This window comes from Equus przewalskii, chromosome 18 (assembly GCF_037783145.1).
Source record: "Equus przewalskii isolate Varuska chromosome 18, EquPr2, whole genome shotgun sequence".
Taxonomy (NCBI): domain Eukaryota; kingdom Metazoa; phylum Chordata; class Mammalia; order Perissodactyla; family Equidae; genus Equus; species Equus przewalskii.
This window is the reverse complement of record NC_091848.1, coordinates 34,011,136-34,031,908: the sequence shown is the minus strand read 5'-3', so window position 1 is coordinate 34,031,908 and position 20,773 is coordinate 34,011,136. Positions and strand designations below refer to the sequence as shown.

Here is a 20,773-nt window from a genome sequence, read left to right as displayed (position 1 = left end):
GCCCGTCACCCCCTCACACGGGCCTCTTGGCCCCAGGTGGAAAGTTAAGCACAGCATGTGCTCTGAAAAAAGGCACTGTCAGGAGCATCTTGCAGAAAGCCCACACCCAGCCTCCAGCCATCAAGGGCAGCTTAGTGCTGGCTGAAGGCACTGGACCTTGGGCCCCCACAGACAGAAGTACTGCTGGGCGAAGTTCCGGGTGTAAGCTGAGCCCAGCCTGAACTCCCCTCCCACAGGTCCAGGCTTTGTCTCCACGGTTCCCTTCTCTGTCTGAGGCACCAACTGAGGCCCTGGAAGGAGAGCCACTTGCTCAAGGTCACACTGCAGGGGTGACAGAGTGGGACTGGCAGGGGCTGCTGGACTCTCTCCCCACCTCACAGGCCCTAGGGAGGATCAAATGAGATCACTAATGCTTGGTGCCTGGCCCAAGGCCTGGTATGGGTGCCTGCTAACTCCCCATACCCTGCACCGCACAGCTCTGGACCCTGCTGACCCGTACCTGCCGCTTAGGAGATGGGAATATACCTCAAGGGGCCCAGGCCAGAGCTGCATGTCCGAGGAGACAATGAGAAAAGTGTCTTCAGGCCTCACTGAGTGAATCTTTCCAAGGGGACAATACTGGAGACAATGCTCCTACCTACGGTGGCACCTCTGGACACCATTTGTTCCCAGCAGGACGAGACAGTGAGAACTGGGGGGCAGCCTCGGGAAGGCCTTCTCCCTCCCCTCCCCCCACAAGAAGGGGCTGCTCTCTGCTCACAGATAAGCAGTGAGGGTCCAGGTGCCTGGTGACCAAGACTGGCCGAGTTCCCAGGGCTGTGGGGGCCACAGGGCAAGGGGATGGTGGTGTTACAGCACCACTCAGGAGACTTCTGTGCTGGCCCTGAGTCTGCCCGGATCCCTGTGATTCTAGGTGAGTCACTTCCCCTCTTTGGCTCTCAGTTATGTCATCTCTAAAATGGGACGGCCACCTCTATCCTGCCCACCTCAGCCTTCTCTGTATCACAACTACACCTGCGCCTGCGCAGGCTCTGTGCTGCCCCAGGTGAATGGTAACATGAGGTGCACTGAGCTTATCCTGAGGGGAGGCGCTCAGGGCTTTTCATTCACAGGGATCAAAATGAAAACTCAGGGCAGCCTAGCAGTCCCGTCTTCCTCCCGGAGACCCCAGCGGATGTGGATGCAGCTTCTCCCGTGGTCACTTTACTGCTGATCCGGCCCAGAGCACTTGACCATCTCCCCTTCCATCCATTTTCCTCTAATAAAATTAAGCAGGGGAACAAAATCTCCCGAGACGTAAAAGCAATTCTGAAAGGCAAGCTCTGCAATTCAAAAAGATCTTGTATGTTATGTAAACACGAGGGTCATCCAATGTCCCCCTCTGGGCCCTGCCGGCCCACCCCGGGGCCAACTCCGTTTCACCTGCAGAAGGGAGCTCGGACAGGGCACCCCAGACTGAAGGCAGAGGGGAGAAAGGCCCAAGAGGCAGGCGGAATTCGCTCGTTAGGACCCCCTTTTCCTTGGCACTCTTGAGCCCGGTGGTCAGTTCTAGCTGCCCAGGTTCTGCCTTCTCCTGGCGCCAGGCTCCTCGTGTAAGCCAGTCAGCTACTAGAAGAGCAGGAGTGCTGATTCTAAAGGGGCCTTGTTCTTTGTACCCGGACTGTTTCCGAGGTGGGGATCGCGAATCCTTTGAGACACCGCAGGTTGGGGTGGAAGCTCCCGGATCGGAGCAGAGGCCGCTCCGGCTGCAGAGGAGGCAGGGCGCCCTCTAGTGGCAGGCCTGGCCCTTCCAGGGAGGGGCGGAAGTGCCAGCGTGATTTGCGGGGCCGGCACAAGGGAGCTGGTCCTAGGCCTGCAGCCCCCGGAGAAGGGTAGTACCTGGATTTGGTCCACACATCTAGGCCCTGGGCAATTGTAGGGATGGAAGCGTTCAAACCCAAACCCAAATCCAAGAAGTGATAACACAGACTCTGCCTATCAGTGACTTGGCTTCTTAATTAAAAATAAGGCCACAGTAGGAAGGAAGGTGAGTCATCAGTGAAGCCCAACCTGGGCCCTACAGAACGGGAGTGTGTGTGTGTGTGTGTGTATCTGTCTGTGTGTGTGAGCACCACCCGAGACAGGAAGAGAATCCAGACGCACCCCTGGGGGAGAAGGTGCCACAGTGCCTGGCCTTTGGGCCACAGTGCCCGCCAAGGATGCCCCATTAACATGGGTCCCACTCCAGGCAAAACCAAGCAGACCCAAACCAGAAACAAACCACCCTCTCAGCCAAAGAGCACCTCCACACAAGTTTATCCTAAGTCTTAAGAGAGGTTGGAGGGGCCGGCCGGGTGGCGCAGTGGTTAAGTGTGCATGTTCTGCTTCAAGCAGCCCAAGGTTCGCCGGTTGGAATCCTGGGTGTGGACATGGCACTGCTTGGCAAGCCATGCTGTGGGAGGCATCCCACATATAAAGTAGAGGAAGATGAGCACGGATGTTAGCTCAGGGCCAGTCTTCCTCAGCAAAAAAAGAGGAGGATTGGCAGCAGATGTTAGCTTAGGGCTAATCTTCCTCAAAAAAAAAAAAAGAGAGAGAGAGGTTGGAGATATCTCAAATGGAAATCTCCAGAATGGCCTCACCCCCTCCACATAGCTCTGAATCGCTGGCTGGGGGCCACACACACCAGTACTGTGGACACGGAGAGAGGTGCGCAGTGGGCACAGGGTATGCATGGCTCAGGTGGGGATTCAGAGCTCAGCAGAGGATTCCTAGACAACTGGATCCAGAACAGCCCTCGGACACAAAACCTGAAGCGTTTCTATGGCAGTGGCAGGAATACACTACTTGTACCATTTATAAGCAATAAAAGGGTTATTCATATATCCCCTTTGGGCTGCAAATTCTTCATGTACAAAAGAAAAAATATCTGTCCTTTTACTCATGAGGCTGGCTTAGGAATCAAATGAGATACATTTTTTTCCAACTGATGTTTTGGCTTAAAAATGTAAAGGATTCGGATTCTATTTTATAATAAATCTGTTTTTAATATAAGGATGTTTGCCCAAAATCTTCATGTGAAATCAACTCCAGAAAGACGGAGGCACCAGGTTTGCCCTGAGCTTTAGGGGCCCTGCTTGCCCCTCCGCACCCTGATTGAGAAGGCCCAGCTACTCGCTGTGCACACAAGTTGGTCTGGGCTACCCCCTCTGGTTAACGCTAAAACTGGTAGTGGGTCCTCCTGGGGCTGTGGATAATCCACAAGTGAGTAATCAAGAGGTGACCACACAAGCTCCTCCCTCCCTTCCTCTTGTCTCACCAGGCTCCCCAACAGCCACAGGCCACTGCAGAACTCTTCAGTGTATGTAGATCTTGTCAGAGATTGCTCCAGGAAAGTGGGTCATGATCTGCATCCGCAGCCACCAGTAGTAGTCCATGGGGTGGTAGCGGGTGTAGGGGGTGGCGGCGGTCAGGGCATGGGTGACAGCGTTGATGACTGGGGACGTGTCTGTGGAGCCGCTGCTGCAGTAAGTCTCCATCTTGGCGATCTTCTCATCAAAGTACTTCCTGCCGTAGTCCTTGCGCACCACCTCAGGCAGGTCGTCCCACATCTTATTGGCGATGGCCTGGATGCGCTCAGGACTGTAGAGGCTGGTGGCAACGATGAAGTTGCCAGGTTCCACCACACTGACCTTCACGCCCAGTGAGTGCATCTCATAGCGCAGGCAGTCGGAGAAGGCCTCCACCCCGAACTTGCTGATGCAGTATGGGGAGCGGGCCGGGTTGGCCATGCGGCCCAGCATGCTGCTGATGTTGATGACGCGGCCTACAGAGGAAGAGAGCAAACACGGCTCAGAGGCACTGTCTGGTGGCACAGAGGGCCTGGGGCCTGGCAGGCCCTTGGAGGCCTGGCTGGAACCTGGCCCCCTGGCCTCTCACACCTATTCTGCTGCCTGCCAGGCTGGGGCCTGGCCTTCTGAACCATCCAGGGTCAGGGAGCCTTCTCATTTGAAGTCAAGGCTAGCTCAGGCCCACACATCAGCATCTGCATCCCTGATACTTCCTGGGGAGCCCACTGTGCAGGGCAGGACAGGGGAGGGGAAATGATAGGGAAGCAGGCCTGCATGCCAGGAGGGCACAGTATAATGGACAACACACAACTGTGTCTCCCCTCGAACATTCTCCCATTGCATTTTCACCCCAAATTGTGTTCACCTGGTAGGGCAAGTAAGCAGGGCAGGGGCAGGGTCTGAACCTGACTTCAGGCTAGGACATGTGGGCAGAGTCTCGGGCATGGGGAGAGAGTGGTGACCTGGAAAGGCTCTCCCACAGGCCAAGCCTAGGGCTGCTGGGAGCTGACCACAGCTTCTCCCAGCCCTGGGGGCAGCGGGATGGAGGTGGAGCTCACCCAGCCCAGCCGAGGAAGCCCAGGCAGACCGGGGACCCGCTCGCCCTGGGTGTGCCCCTGGAAGTAAACGGGCAGCCCCATCCTGGGCACTGTGGGGAAGCACCTTTCAGAAACCTCTAAGTTAGAAGTCACTGAAGGGTTGGGGTTTTCCTCTAAAATCCTACAGCTGCTCTCTGGGTTCATCCTGTACTTCTGGGACTGTGGGATAGATCATATGGATCTTCCCCTTTTTGCCAGAATTGCTTGCTGTTCTAGGGTGAAAATCTGAGTCAGTGGCTTCTTAGGTGGTTTGCTTGCATTTGGCTACCTCACACGGTTTGGGTATTTTGTGTTTTCCGAATTTCTATTCTTGGTTATTATCATTATTATTTTCACTTAGAGCACAATTGTCTCACGTTTTAACTATGGCATAGTAACCCACAGAATGGATATACCAAAATTTACACCCCTATTGATGCCTGAGGTGTCCACACAGCTCTGTGCACAGGGTGGTTATTTCTCCAGATTAGGTTCCCAGTGTGGGATTGCTGCTGTAAGCTTTTAGCCTTTGGGGCAGAGACTGTGGCCCTTACCTGCTCTACTATCTGAAAGCCACATGTCCGTTTCCACCCACCTGGCCACGGCATCTCTACTCGCCACCATCCATGGGCCCCACGTGGCCCCTGGGAGCCATGTGCTCAGCCTCACTGGGCTGCGGATGCTGGATCTGCTGAGACCTCTTTCCATTCTGAGCAAAGATGAAAAGGTGGGGCAGGTGCGGGGGGCTGGAGGGAGGTCTCTTTCCGACTCACCTTTGGCCCTTCGGATGAGGGGGAGGAAGGACTTCGTCATCCGCACCGTGCCCCAGAGGTTCACCTCCGCCACCTCCTTGTAGGTCTCCATGCTGGTGAACTCCACCTCCCCGAACGTTGAGATGCCCGCGTTGTTAACCAGGCCCCACATGCCTGATAGCAGGACAGAAGCACAGTCACCATGTGGGCCCCACCTCAGCCAGCACCCATCAGCCTGCAGCCCCTTCCCCTCCCCGCTCTCATGCCTTGTTCCCAGGACTTGCCGGCATCTTGCCCAAGGCTCTTGGGACACTTTCTAGAGTCACCAAGAACAACAGGAGACAGAGAGGCCTCAAGTGCTGGCTGTGAGCCTCCCTTAAGTCTAGAAAGTCCAATCCTTATCTTCTGCTTTAATCGATTCTCTGGGCCCATCACCACCCAGCCCTGCCAGGTGCCCCCTCACTCACTTCCACTCTATTCCATCCAGTCGCATCCCAGCACTCAGCACCCGGGCACCTCTTATTGCATCCCCGCCTCTGAGCCTTTGCCTGCATTCTCTCTCTTGCTGGAAGCCAGGCCAAGCCCTGCCTGGAGGACCGGAGAGCGGACCCAGCATCCAAGTTAGGGGCTCAGCCAAGCCTTGATCTCAGGTCACACCCTCATCCCACTCCACCCTGAGACCCACCTAACAATTACTCCGTCCTCTAACCTCCCTGTCTGGACCACGCACTGTTTGCTGGTTATCCTATGGTAAGCCCCCAGACCCAGTAACCTGTGCGTCAATATCCCACATGTATAAACCCGGTCTTTGCAGGTAGAGAACATCCCTCAGCCTTGCGTGGGCCTATGGGGCGGGGTACAGGGTCAGAGCAAATGTCCACTCCTCAAGTATCCTTGGGTTGACCGTTTCCTGCAAGACCAGCTAAGGGACACTGCCTTCTGTAGACACAGAACATTGGCACTGGAAGGCTGCTTGGAGTTCACTTGGTCTGAGAGCTAATCTTACAGCTGGGGAAAGGGAGGCCATGAGCGGCCAGGACTGGCTGCAGTGCGCCCAGTAAGTCAAAGGCTGAGCCAAGCCGGGGGAAGCGGCAAGGAGGAATGTTGCAAGGACTGGATGGGCTCGAGCGTCAGGACAGAGCCCGCCCTGCCTCTTTGTTGCGGAAACCCTCAGGGAAGCAGCTCCTCCTTCCCAAGGCGCAGCCTCAGGGCAGAGCGGCCCTCCTGGGCGCCCCGCCTGCGCCTGCGCAGCTCAGGCCCCGCTTTGCTTCCAAGTTAATCATGGAAACGAGTTTGTGTAAATGACACAGTAATTGGTCTCTAGCTGCTTTCCTTCCGTGTTACCCAAATTAAAGCTTCGTCAACTGACCTCTGGTGCCGTCTCCTTCAATTACAGAGAATTAAGGCCATTTATTAGGGAAAGGAAATTGCTGGTTAACAAAGTGCTCCTGAACTTCTCACTCCCGCTCCCCCAGGCAGCGCAGCGGCTGAGGCTGGGCCAGCCCTCCGCCCTCACTGACCTCCTGACGCAGCCGCTCCACCCCCACAGCTGCGCCTGCCCCTCTCCCTGCAGACATCCCCCCTCCCCTCTTCCCAGAGCACAGGAGGCCTCTCACCACTTGCCGAGGCTCACACCTCACCCTCCACCTTCCAAACCACCATAGGCCCTCAATCCTCTCTTTCATGAAACCTCAACTCTTCCCTTGCCTCCCACTCCTTCCCTTCAATGTTGTACATTTTAGGTGCTTAATAAATGTTTGTCAGGTGAATACAAACACCATGTCTCCATGTCCTGAAGAAACTTCTCTTAACCCTGCGGGGTACCCCAGCATGTCGTCATGCCACTGTCTGCTCTCCTTCCTCGTTGGCCAGGCTCCTGAGAACAGAAGTCACGCCCTCCAGTTTCCCATTTCCCTGCTATTCTGGGTCCCAACCCTGTTCCAGGGTGTCCAGGTGCCACATGCTAAGGACACTACCCTGTCTTCCCTCTCCTCAACCTCTCCACGGTGTGAGCACTACTCTTGGTTCTTTGCCACTGACTCCTCCCTGGCCATTAATAATACCCAGGCATCTCCTCCATCCTCCCTGGCACCTTTCTTCCACCTGCTGCCCTAGATGCAGGGGTCCCCCCATGTCCTGTGCTAGGCCACCTTCCCTCAAATTACACTCCGTGCTTGGGCAGCTTGGTCTTCTTTAAGTTCTTGGAATTTTGCAGCCACTTTGTGTTTGATTCATACAGGGCAGTATCACATGACCCAAAATACACAGTCTTTTTTCCATCTAAAAATTAATTACATCTGACACAGATATCCAAAAAGCTTTCATTGAACTTGACCCATGAAAGCACACTGCTCCCGGATCAGAGCACGGCTGACTTGATACGCAGTAATGCTCTGTGGACGCAGGAGCTCTCTGGAGTCCTCGGCCAACACTGAAAACACTCACTACTTTCCCACTGGCCTGGACCACAGCTGTCTGTAACGGCCCAGCATCACCTCCGCGTCCACGGCTCCCAGGGGTCCCTCGGGAGTCGGCATTCTCTCCTAACCCTAGTCTCCTCCTCCTGATGGTCACTGTCACCTGAATGTCCCACAGGTCCCCAACCCACCCTGCCCACACCAATACATCAAGTTCCCAGCTACCCCAGCCAGCTCCTCCTTTTTGTTAGTAGTTTCACTTTCACCTTTGACTCCTCCAGCTCCTTCACTTCTCCCCAAATAATGAGTCACCGAGTACTGTTAATCTCACTGAGAAGGGTCAGAGGACAGCTGCCAGGCCCTGAACTCAGCACTTTGCATCCATTAACTCACCTCATCCTCACAGCCAACCTACACAGCAGACACAGAACTGTCCCATATCTGGATGAGGCAACTGAGGCTCAGAGAGGCTAAGCACCTTGCTCAATGTCACCCAGCTAACAGGCGGACAGGACAGAATTAGGACTCAGGCTGTATGAGGGGATATGTTTAACCCTGTCCTGCCGTTGGCTTTCTCTGCTGGGTCACTAGGATCGCTGTCTTCTTTCCTGTTTCCACAGCATTAGTTTGGGTCCTTGTTACCACCTCCCTGTATTAGAAGCCTCTCTGGGTCTCCCTGTCTCTGTTTCTCTCCCCCACCTCCATCCTCACGAAGCTCCTCAGCCACGCTCTCCTCCCCTGTCTGTCTCTTCCTGGTGTGATGGCTCCCTTTCCTAGTGGGGATGTGAGGCTTCCTTTTCCACGCTTCTCACCCACTCCCCCTCATGTGTTCGGTCCTCCTAAGGCCTGAACAGCCTGCTACCCCTCTGACAGTGGCCCTCCTGCCTCTGCTCAGCTCCCTCGCCCCTCAGCGTGAGAGCAGCTTTCTGTTGAAATTCCACGCACTCCTGCAGCGGGTGGACCTAGGTGTGAGCACAGGAGGGCTCTCTGAGCACTTCTCCCACTTCACAGTTGGGCAAGGCGAGGCCCACACAGGTGAAGGCACAAGCCTAAGGTCACCCTTCCAGTAAGAGGTGAAGCTCAGAGTAAATCCCGTCTTCTCACTCCCAGACTGAGGGCATCCCAGATAATAGGGCCTCCCTGTCCGTGCATAACATCCCCAGTGCTGTGACCGTTGCTCACAGGTCCTGCCGTGAAGCCACTGACTTCCCCCTGGTGTCCGACCGCAAACTCCTCCTGCCAGGTCAGACCTGTCTGATGCTCAGCACACTACCAGTCAAACAACAGGTACTCAATAAATGCTTACTGCCTGCGAGGTTAAGTGGCTTCCAGATCAGACCACGCTCACAGCCTGCCGGTTGGCCCTCTCACTTGACCTTTCCTGGGGTGGAAGAGGTGAGTGCTGTTTACAGGCTCCAGATGTCCAGTCCCTCACAGTCGTGTTGGGGAGCAGAGAGCTGGTGGCAGATGGCTCACCTGCTCTAATCAGACAGTCCCTTCATCTCACCCCCATGGCTGGCTCCCCTGTTGGCAGCAACTGTTCCACAGAGCCAGGGTGAAGGGCACCAAACGAGCCATCAAAACGTGCCCTCCACTTGTCTCCTCGAAAGTTCCTGCCTGAGTGGAGTGTGAGTCAGAAGCAGCCGCCTGCTTAGGGACAGCAAGCTGGTCTGAAAGCTCTGGGAGGGCGCCACCTGGAGTTCAAAAACAGCATTGCCAGAGAAGGGAAAAATCCAGCGGCTTTACTGGGAAAAAGACACCGTCTGGGGGGCCCCCCCGGGTGAGGTGGGGGTGGAGGGAGGGCAGGAGGAGAGGGGGAGAGAGAGAGACCTGCACAACCACATATCTGACGGATTTATTTTCTTTTTCAGACCTAAAAATTTTCAAATCTTTTTCCCCAAAATGCAATATTAGTAAGTAAGATCGTGGTGAGCGGTTTATGAGCCCCCGTTGGAATGCGTCCCGCGGAGAAGGGCGGCAGGGAAGGGTTTACGCATCAGGGCTGGTGCAGGAGCTGGCACCTGGTCCAGGGGCGGGGGGCTGAGTGCCTCCCCCGTGGGCTCCCTTGCCTATTAGGCTAACTGGCCAGACCAGTACGGGGAACGGAGGTGGTTCTGCCCCGGTGGCAGGGGACAAGAACCAGGGCCTGAGCAGCCCTCAGCCCTGGTGCAGCCCCACTCTGTGCTCAGGTCTACGTGATGAGTCCTTCCCACGGGCATGCTAATCAGCACCGCCCCCCCTTCCCCCCCCCCACAGGCAGGAATGAAGTGGCTTTGTGGCGCTGACTGCAGCTGTTTTCCTGCCTAGTAGTTTATGAAGATGACACCCCGGCCACCAGGGAAGGCGAGCAGAGGAGGATTTACCACCAGGAAGGGGGTGATGCAGGCTGTACCTTCCGAGCTGGTGGCCATCCCAGTGGGACCCAGCCTGCCTTCTCCTAATGGGACAGGAGCCCTGGCTCTGCCTGTTAATTCGTAGGCAGATATTCAGTGAGCTTGGGAACTCACAGGCCTCTCCTCAGAGAGCAGAGGGCCTGGGAATGGCCTGCTGTGGGGTGGGGAGGGGAGCAGCACTGGGCTGACAAGGTGACGATCAGTGACAGGCTGGTAGTCCAAGCAACGGCTTCTCTGACAGCCACACAGCACAAGAGCTTCTGAGGCATCTCCACCTGACTGATAATGCTCAGCAGGGTGCCCAGCACAGGCCCTGGTCACCCCACCCCTTCTCTGCTCCCTACCAGCCACTGAAGTCACCACTCAGGAGAACTGCCCCCACCCTGTGCTGTGGGAAAGCAGAGAGCTGAAGGAGGCATGCCCTTTCTGCCTGGGCTGTCAGGAAGCTCACAGGTACACGTCAGAGATGAAGCGAGTAGACCAGACTGGCTTCCCCAGGCAGCACCACCACGCTGGCATCCCCTCCCCTCTGCTCTAGAACAGAGCCCCCCCACCGAGATCCTCCATGCGCTGAACCAGGAGAACGCTTGAGTCTTTATGTTATGGGAACTTTCTGCAGAATGTGACCCTGTTGGCTACTGTCCCCCAAATTGTCTGTTCCTTTAGCTCTGGGGTGCTGGACCCAACCTCTCTCACAGCTGTCTCTTCCCCTTCTCCGGGCCCTAATTGCTCATGTTCCCCAGGAGTGCCCTCCTTGCATCTCATCCACTCCTAGTCTCACCTCCAACCCTGGACACCCCATCTCCAGCCCGGACACTCCCCCAGGGCATCCCATGGGCACTTCAGCGTCTTCTGGTCCCTCAACCTGCTCCTCTAGCAAGGGGCGCCAGGTGTCCAGGAGACAGACCCCCTGCCTCTCCCACAACCCCACGTGCATCAGTCAGCACGTCCAGCCAGCTTTGTCTTCTCAGTACTCCCCAAGTCTGATCCCCGCTCTCTCCCAGCATCCTCTGCCCTTGTTCAGGCCTCTCCCACTCATGCTCCCCCTTTAAATCCACCCTTCACACTTTCGGCACAGTCCCCAGAGTGAGCTTTCCCAGGTCTGACCAGGTCATTCCCCTCTTCACTGGCTCCCACTGCTCTCAAGAGAGCAGCCACGCTCCCTCACCCAGCACCCCAGGCCCCAGACGACCTCCCTCCCAACCTCATTTGCTGCTACCTCCTCCGCTAGACTTGACCCCTGACTCGTTGTCTCTGCCACAATCTGCCATAACTGACCTGTTCCCCATCCCACCCCAAGGCATCCCTCTGGCCTGTGCTGCTCCCTGAGAGGGGATGTGGAAATCACCTGGGTCAGCCCCCCAAAGAACTGTGAGGTCCTTGGGGACAGGGTCTGTGTCTTGGCCATCTTTGCGTCTCCAACAATCGGCCCAGTACCTGGCCGAGAATGGGCATTCAGTGAGCATTGGCCAAGGTGACCTGCACCAGTGCACATCCATTCATGGTTCCTGTAGCTTCTGAAATCACGTCTGGCTTTATTTCATATTGCCTTATTGCACGGGTGTGTTTAATTTAACCCGCTTCCTCCTACTGGGCAGGAGGAAGAGCTTGAACAATAAGGAAAGCGGTCTCTGGCAGGATACCAGCAAATGGAGGGGGGTGGTTTAGGAAGGGCATCCTCAGAGTGGCCTGTGCACTGCCCTGCTGCCCCAGGTGCCCCTACCTTTCTCAGGGTCCCCCAGGCTGGAGCGGACGGTCTCCACTGCTGCCTCCACCTCCTGGCTCTTGCAGACATTGAGTTGGATGGTTCTCAGTCGATCACTCTTCAGGCTGTCCAGTTCCTTGACCCCAACATCCCCTTTGTCCTGGGGAGGAGAGAAGAGCTGCTTCACCCCGCTCCTTCCCACCCTGCCTCCAGGATGAAGACCGTGACCAATGCAGGGAGCTGGCCCCTAGTCCCTGCCAAAGGCTGGGGCTCACTCACAGCCGCAGGGGGTGGTCTCGGGAGGCCCACCTGGGCTGCTACCTGCTCTCCACCTGCAGGTGGTTCTACCCAACCCTGAAGCACTGATGACAAATCAAGCACCAGAAGAAGTGCCATAGACACAACCAGGAGCCCCCAGACCCCCCTGGCAGCACTCTTTCTCTAAGCAGAGGTTGCAAACTCAACACATACCAGGGCCAGGCGTGTGGGTATCAGACGATGAGAAGGGTAGGGACTTGGCAGGGGAGCAAACGCCTCGCCTCTCAACCCCTGCTGGCTGTTGTCCTCATGTGTATGTAAGCCCAGGGTTGCCAGATGCTTATATTTTTAAGCTTGTAATTGGGAATTTTCTGCGTGAAATCTCCTAATTTTTTTAAGTGTTGGCAACTTATTCACATTTTAAAAAAACACTGTGTGAACCAAAGCACATCCACAGGCCACATGTGACCAGCAGGCTGCCAGTTTGCCACCTCTGGCCCAAGCCAAGGGCCCATCCCCCCCAAGTTGGTAAGAGGCCAGGGCCAAGCTCTATGTCCTGCTGAGTCCCTGACCAGGCTCTGGGCACGTAGGTGCACCCCTAACGAGTGCCCAGTTTTTCCAGCTCCAGGTGGAAACAAGGACATCACCCCCTATCCTGACCTGCTCAGGTTAATGAGGAAACCTTTATTTAAAAAGCTGTTAAACCATAACGTGCTATGCAAATTCAAGTATTATTAACCATAACAAAGTGTCACTCACTCAGCAAACATTTCTCGGGCCTCTATCATGTTCGGGCACTGTGCTGAGAACTGGAGACAAAAAAATAACAACTCAGGCCCTGTTCTCGAACAGTCACATTTTAGGGGAGCAGACAGATGAGTCAGCAAACAACACGGGGAGTATTTGCAGCATGGAAGCTTGTGGGAGGTGGGAGGCTGCACCGAAGGCGAGGCAGGCAGGGAAGGCCTTCCGAAGTTGGTGACTGCTGAGGGCATTAACCAGAGGGGGCCCTGGGGACAGGGCACTTCAGGAAGAGGGAAGAGGGTGCTGCCATTGCAGGCAGAGCAGAGGCATAAGGAAGTGGTGGGACCCGAGGCTGGAGTGGGCAGGAAGCTGCTCGGGGCAGTGGTGAGCTGGCGGAGAATGTGAATAAAAGTAGCTGTCATTTATGCAGTGTTTACTGTGCTTCACACTGTGCTGAGCACTTGACATGAGTTATCTCATTAGTCCTCTCGTCATGAGGCAGGTTGTATTACCATATTTCGTCAATTCTATGACACGTATTTTTTTCCACCATACGGATGACCTACAATCGATGTGAAAAGTAAACACTGTCAGTCATAATTTAATTGGCAGTGTCTTTTCTTAGTGGTGCATGCAACAGTGGTGTATCTTACAAGAGGACAGGAGCAGCTGCCAGAGGATGAAGTGAGGGAGAAATGCCCACTCTCAGTCAAGGGCTTGCTCAGGGCACATACGACTGGTACTAAAGCAAACATGCCCGACAAGGGCCAGAGTAGGAAGCATAGGATAGTCAGCATATGTTAGCAGTGGAAAGTTCTCCATGGGTTGGGCTGAGCCTCATAAGTGGTTTGAACCAGGAGGACCCTAACCCCATGACTGGAGGACCTGCATCATACAACCACAGAGGGACATAGGAAAGAATGGTGAAGTGACCACGTGAAATAGGGCCAAAGGTGCTGGAGATACAGGCGTACCTTGGAGATGTGGGTTTGGTTCCAGACCACCGCAATAAAGTGAGTCACACAAATTTTTTGGTTTCCCAGTGCGTATAAAAGTTATGCTTACACTATACTGTAGTCTATTAAGTGTGCAATAGCATCATGTCTAAAAAACAATGCATATGCCTTAGTTAAAAAGTCATTGCTAAAAATTGCTAACCATCCTTTGAGCCTTCAGCGATTCATAATCTATTTGCTGGTGGAGGGTCTTGCCTTGATGTTGACGGCTGCTGACTGATCAGGGTGGTGGTTGTGAAGCTTGGGGTGGCTGTAGCAATTTCTTGAAATAAGACAACAGTGAAGTCCCTCGCATCAATTGACTTTTCCTTTCACGATTGGTTTCTCTGCAGCATGCGATGCTGTCTGATGGCGTCTTACCCACAGTAGAACTTCTTTCAAAATTGGAGTCAGTCCTCTCAATCCCTGAAGCTGCTTCATCAGCTAGGTTTATGTCATATCCCAAGTCCTTTGTTGTCATTGCCACAATCTTCACAGCATCTTCACCTGGAGTAGATTCCATCTCAAGAAAACACTTTCTTTCTTCCTCCATAAGAATCAACTCCTCCTCTGTTAAAGTCTTATCAAGAGATTGCAGCAATTCACTCACATCTTCAGGCTCCACTTTTAATTCTCATCCTCTTGCTGTTTCCACCACATCTGCAGTTACTTCCTCCACTGAAGTTTTGGACCCCTCAAAGTCATCCGTGAGGGTTGGAATCAACTTCTTCTGGATTCCTATTAATACTGATATTTTGATCTCTTCCCATGAATCACGAACGTTCTTAATGGAATCTAGAATGGTGAATTCTCTCCAGAGAATTTTCAATTTACTTTGCCCAGATCCACCAGAGGAATCAGTACTTATGGCAGCTATAGCCTTATTAAATGTTTTTCTTAAATAATAAGACTTGAAAGTTGAAATTACTCCTTGATCCATGGGTTGCAGAATGGGTGTTGTGTTAGCAAGCATGAAAACAATATTAATCTCGTTGCACACCTCCATCAGAGCTCTTATGTGACCAAGGCGCATTGTCAATGCCCAGTAATACTTTGAAAGGAATCTTTTTTTCTGAGCAGAAGGTCTCAATAGTGGGCTTAATATATTCAGTAAGCCATGCAGTAAACAGATGTGCTATCATCCAGCCTTTGTTGTTCCATTTATAGAGCACAGGCAGAGTAGATTTCACATAATTCTTAAGGGCCCTAGGATTTTCAGAATGAAAAAGGAGCATTGGCTTCAACTTAAAGTCACGAGCTGCACTAGCCCCTAACAACAGTCAGGCCTGTCCTCTGAAGCTTTGAAACCAGGCATTGACTTCTCCACTCTAGCTATGAAAGTCCTAGATGGCATCTCCTTCCGATATAAGGCTGTTTCATCTACATTGAAAATCCGTTGTTGAGTGTAGCCCCTTCACTAGTTATCTTGGTTAGATCTTCTGGACAACTTGCTGCAGCTCCTATATCAGCACCTGCTGCTTCCCCTTGCACTTTTTGGTTGTGGAGACGGCTTCTTTCTGTACGCCTCATGAACCAACTTCTGGCTTCAGACTTTTCTTCTGCAGGTTCCTCACCTCTCTCAGCTTTCATAGAATTGAAGAGAGCTAGGGCCTTGCTCTGGGTCAGGCTTTGGCTTAAGGGAATGTTGTGGCTGGTTTGATCTTCAATCCACACCACTAAAACTTTCTCCACATCAGCAATAAGGCTGCTTCGCTTTCTTATAGTATGTTCACTGGAGGATCACTTTTACTTTCCTTCAAGAACTTTTCCCTTGCCTTCACAACTTGGCCAACTGTTTGGCACAAGAGGCCTAGCTTTTGGCCTGTCTTGGCTTTTGACATGCCTTCCTCACTAAGCTTAGTCACTTCCAGCTTTTGATTTAAAATGAGAGATGTGCAGCTCTTCTTTTCGCTTGAACACTTAGAGGCCATTGTAGGGTTATTAATTGGCCTAATTTCAATATTGTTGTGTCTCAGGGAATAAGGGAGCCCAAGGAGAGGAAGAGAGACGGGGAATAGCTGTCAGTGGGGCAGTCAGCACACACGCAACATTTACCGACTAAGTTCACCATCTTATGTGGGCGCAATTTGTGGCACCCCCTCAAAAAATTACACTAGTAATCAAAGATCACTTATCACAGACCACCATGACAAATTTCATTATAATAATAACAATAATAATGTTTGAAACATCGTGACAATTACCAAAATGTGACACAGAGACACAAAGTGAGCAAATGCTGTTGGAAAAATGGCACCGATAGACTGGTTCAGTGCAGGGTTGCCACAAACCTTCAACTTGTAAAAAATACAGTATCGGTGAAGTGCAATAAAATGAAGTATGCCTATAATCACTCTGGAGGTGAGACTCAGGGAGAACACGATGGTGAGGGAGCCAACTTATTGTGTGCAGCCCAGAAAACAGAACCAGGGCCAAGAAGTTAAACTCAGCTCACAATGAAGAGTGACTTTCCCAGGCAGAAGATGGCACGGACTGCTGGGAGGTGTTGCAACAATGAGGGTGGAGGTGGGGGTTGGGGCAGGGTGGGGAACGTGGTGCAGAGACAACCTAGCATCAGACAGGAGGTCAGGCTGATCCCCCTCTCAGATCTCTTCCACCTCTGAACTGTCATTGTCTCCAGGGAGCCTCCCCGGTGGCCCTGGCAGAAGCAAAATGGCATGGCCCCCCAGGCTCTGCCCAGCCTGGCACCGGGGGTGGCAGCCACACCCAGAGTCACCTTTGCACAGAGCAGCCAGCTGTGAGGCTTGGTTAGGCCAAGGCTCGGCTCTGAAAACCCCTCGGTATGCCAACCTCCCCAAACGACAGGGCAGGTGTTCCATCTACAGGGGAGCAGACAGGCCTGGGGCTTCTGCCGCCGTTCCCACAGAGGGCCCACCAGAAAGGAACTCCCTGTGATCCCATCTCCAGTCCAGAGGGGCTGGTGCCCACAGACACGTCTCCTTTCCAGACAGCACACAGGCACCAGGAAAACACGTATCTTGTTTTAACGCAGTCTTCGCATTCTGGCTCCTCAAACGCCCCTGGGAGCAGAGCCCAAGTGGGCTGGGTTGCCAAAGGGGTGCTGATGTCTCCTTCCAACAGAACACATTCCAGCTGAGATGCATGAGAGGGACCTGAGCGTCCTCCCCTCTTTCTGGACTTTGTTAACCCTGCTGCTATCTCTCAGCAACTCTCAGACGCCCACACCAGACCTCTCCTTGTGCCTCTAGGCAGCATTGAGCCCCTGCCGCTGGGGTCCCCAGAGGAAGCCCCTCATTCCAGGTCAGGGTACCTACATGAACTTTGTTTGGCAGCTTGGCAGCCAAGAGTGTTCTCTCCGAGGAAACTGGGAGTTGGTCTTACTGCCCACAGCTCCAGGCTCAGCACTCAGGCCCCCAGGAGACAAACCCCATCCGCCTACCTTCGCCGGACAGACCTCCCCACGAGTCCTCATCCGCAGGGACAGAGACGGCCAGTTTGCCTCCAGCTTTTCAAAGGAAACCTTTCCCAACCGCCCTCAGCCCGTAGGCTACAGACTATGGCAGCCTGTCCCCTTCAGATCCACCTGTCCTTAGGCCACCGCCACACTGCCCTCCTGGCTCCAGGGTTTCTGTCTTTGTCCAGGTCTATCTTGCTGCTCAGGGACAAGCTTTTGATCCTCCTGTGCTGGTGCCTGTGTAACTGGTTTATTGATAAACCCACTTCTTTCACTATCCCTTTAACTTCCTCTCTAAGCTATTTTTTCCACCCCTGGATGAAATTTCCGGCAAAACCTTGTAGCTTTCCCACTTATTCTCAGATAATAGAGAACCTCTTTGTTTGGTATAAAGAGTCCAGTTCAGACTACTAATCAAGTAACTCCCGCCCAGCCTGCTTTCAATACCCAAACTCTCAAACTTGTATCCACTTCAGAGCCTGCCCTGACCCAGGCCTGACGGAGTGCGGGAAGCAGGCTGGGACGCCAGCAGGGGTGGAGGCTGTCTGTCTCATTATTCTCTAGCTCCTCCTCCTCTCCTGCTCCTTAACCTCTGACCCTTTCAGGGCTGGATCCAGGGACTGGCAAACAAGACTGTAGTCTTCTGAGGGTGGTGCCATCAGTGTCTGCAGTTGGTGCCCTGGGACGGCAGATGCATAAGAGCTGGCCCTCCCTTCTTGGGATGCTGTTGTGGGTTCCCTCCACTGAAGACCTCCCGTGCCATTCCCTCTTCCAGCCATTCCCTCCTCCAGCTGGGCATCTTCTTCCTCAGTCTGGACTTCAGTGAGGCACCCCTCTGGCTGGGGACACACGGACCCTCCTAGGAGTCTCACTGGACAGGTGCCCTTAAGATGACTCCAGTCAACTCTCCCCATTGCCCCCATGGGGTCCAGGCAACAGTGTCCTGTCTGGGTGAAAGACAGCCTTTCTCTATGCAGCTCTCTCAGCTCTGCTTCCAGACAAGCCACTTCTGGCCTCATTTGGGGTCTTTAGATTTCCTTGGGTAAACATTAACACTCCATTCTGTGGCCTCAGACTCCAGGATACAAAAGGTAAGCTCTCCAACTAGTTGTCTTGAAGCCCAGTTCATTTCACTTGAGACGAGAAGGAAAATAGTACAGCATACCAACAACTCTGTCCAACCGCTCACCCCCTTCCACCCCAACTTATTACAGTACTGAGGCAGGCGATGGGCGAAGCCTGCCAGCGAGATCTGACAGTCTCTCGGCATTTATTGTTAGGTGTCTAGCACCTCAAGGCAGGATGTGAGGACACTCGGTACATGTTACATGTGAGCATCTATCACACACAGTAGAAACACTGGGCATGTAACAGCTCTAGGATGAGCCAAAGGAGGAGCTAACAAGGGAGATGGAGAAAAACCAGAAGAACAGGGCTCCATGAAGTCAAGAAATAAAGTGGTACAAGCAAGTGATTTGTCTGGTCAGGTCTGCAGGTTGAGTGTGATATGGTCTGAGAAGTGGCCAATGGGTCTGGCAAAATGGGGGCTGTTGGCGTCCGTGTCAGAGGCTCTTGGGGCCCCTCCTGGTCCAGTCCTGCCTTCCTTTCCCAGCTCATCTCTCCCTCCACAAGGGCACTGGGCTTCAGCTACCTCAAGCTACCGGCAATGCCTGGATATGCCACCTCCCCCCATCCCAGGGAACTCCTGTTCGTCCTTCCAGATGGCGATGAGATGCCACCTTGGCCCATCAAGCCCTCCCTGTGCTCCCGGAGAGAGGCAGTCTGTTCCTTCCCTGATACAGGATCTCAGCCCCCCATTCTCACCTCACACGACTCCCCTCCCTCTCTCTCTCTCTCTCTCTCTCTCTCTCTCTCGCTCTCGCTCTCGCTCTCGCTCTCGCTCTCTCTCTCTCGGCTACAGCCACAGAAGCCTCCCGCTCTTTCTCCAGCCCACACCCTCCTCAGGGCTTTGGCTGGGCTGTCCCCATTTCCCTCTCATATCTACAAGACTTTCTCCCTCTCCTCCCCTCAATGTCACCTCCTCAGCGAGGTCGTTCTTCCCTCTTTAAAACTGAACACCCCTCTACCACTTTCACCCTCCATCTTTTCCTGTTTCATTTTTCTCCATTGCTTTTATCATCCCACAGAGAAGCAATTTACTTATTTACCTTGCTCCTTGTCTATTTCTCCCCCTCAGTGTAAGCTCCACAAGGGCGAGAACTTTTCACTGAATGGTATATCCTGTGTCTCCAGCAGAGAACACTGCCGGCTCAGAGGAGGTGCTCAATGAATGTTTGCTGGATGAACGAACAAATAAACAGAGTGATGGTGCGAAAGTTCCACCTGGGCGGGTTGGACAAAAAATGGGAAGCAAATAAATGAATGTATCTAGTACAAACAACCCTTTGGGGTGCTTTTCTACAAAGGGAAGCAGAGAAACGGGGTAGTAGTGCACACGGGATGTGGGATTGTGTCAGGTGTGTGTGTATATCTGTGTGCATGTGCACATGTGCCAAAATGACCCTGTAGAGAGAGAGAGGTTAATGATGTAGGACAGTGGAGACATCTGCTGGAGCCACGTCCTTGACTTGGCCCGAGGCACTGAGATCTGAAGCACAGGAGGAGAGTGAGTCGAGATAAGAGCAGGCAGAGTGTGTGGGTGCAGAGGCAGCTGGAATCCATCACGCGGCTTAACGTCTCAGAATCGGCTGGAAGAATTTCCTGTTTCCAGCTCCTATGGCACTTTGTCCTTAGTCTCTGGTGGCTCTGACCTTTTGGATTTGCATAACTAATATGAGTAGAAACACATTCTTCAGAGCCCTAGTGACTTCTGCCCCCTCTAGCTTTTGACCAGAAAAGACAGACCATGACACCAAAATAGTTAAGAGGTAGACACTAACCTACACAACCTGGCAGTGATCTTGTCTGGTATTTTCTTTGAAATTCCAGTCATTGAATCATGGAATTACCAGGAGTGGAAGGACCTACGATCGCCCAGTCCAACCCTCTTATTATAAAGAGCAGACTGGGGCTCAGGGAGGGGAAGTATTTGCCCAGTCCCTGGGTTAATGGCTGATCTGGGACTAGAACCCAAGGTCCCTACACCCTCTTGAAGGCTCCTCTGCAGCACGGAGCAGCCTCTGCACTGCGCTCTGGAATCAGGGTGCGGCCTCTGTGTCACCGGACAAGCGAGCACAATGGCACAGGTGCTAAACTTATGGACAAGGAACTTTAAAGGCTCAAAGCGCTGTGTGGCATTGTAGCTCCTGCCAGGACCTGCTGAGGCAGGTCCGCTTTATGCAGAAAACCCAGCTCCAAGCAGGCCACACCCATCGCCTCCAAATCCCTCCTGAAACAGGTTCTCTCATACCCTGTCAGAGGGAGCAGACACTGTTACAGCTTTTTAGGGGAGCAGTTTGGCAGATTTGAATAAAATCTAAAATCTGCACACTTTTCCACCTAGTACTTTCACATCTAGAAATTTTTGCTAAGAATTACTAGTGAAAGGATGCAAAGATATGTGCAAGATTACAAATGTGGCTTTGTTTATAATAGCAAAAGTCACAAGCAATGTGCACACATGCATTTTAGTTACTTTGGGGCAAAAGACTGAAGTACAAAGACTTCACTTTTTTATATCATCCACTTCCGTACTGTTTGAATCTACT

At 53.2% G+C, this 20,773-nt stretch overlaps 1 protein-coding gene across 1 annotated transcript in view; it reads right to left on the bottom strand.

The window, feature by feature from the left end:
• Positions 1 to 3,005: 3,005 nt before the first annotated feature.
• The window catches only part of BDH1 (3-hydroxybutyrate dehydrogenase 1), a 41,357-nt gene continuing 23,589 nt past the window's right edge, over positions 3,006 to 20,773 (bottom strand). Inside the window, exons 5-7 of the mRNA XM_070582580.1 lie at positions 11,691 to 11,832; positions 5,179 to 5,331; positions 3,006 to 3,805 (exon numbers count right to left, since the gene is read on the bottom strand). Of these exons, the coding sequence (XP_070438681.1) occupies positions 3,336 to 3,805; positions 5,179 to 5,331; positions 11,691 to 11,832 (765 nt within the window). The 3' untranslated portion in view covers positions 3,006 to 3,335. The remainder of the gene's footprint in view (positions 3,806 to 5,178; positions 5,332 to 11,690; positions 11,833 to 20,773) is intronic.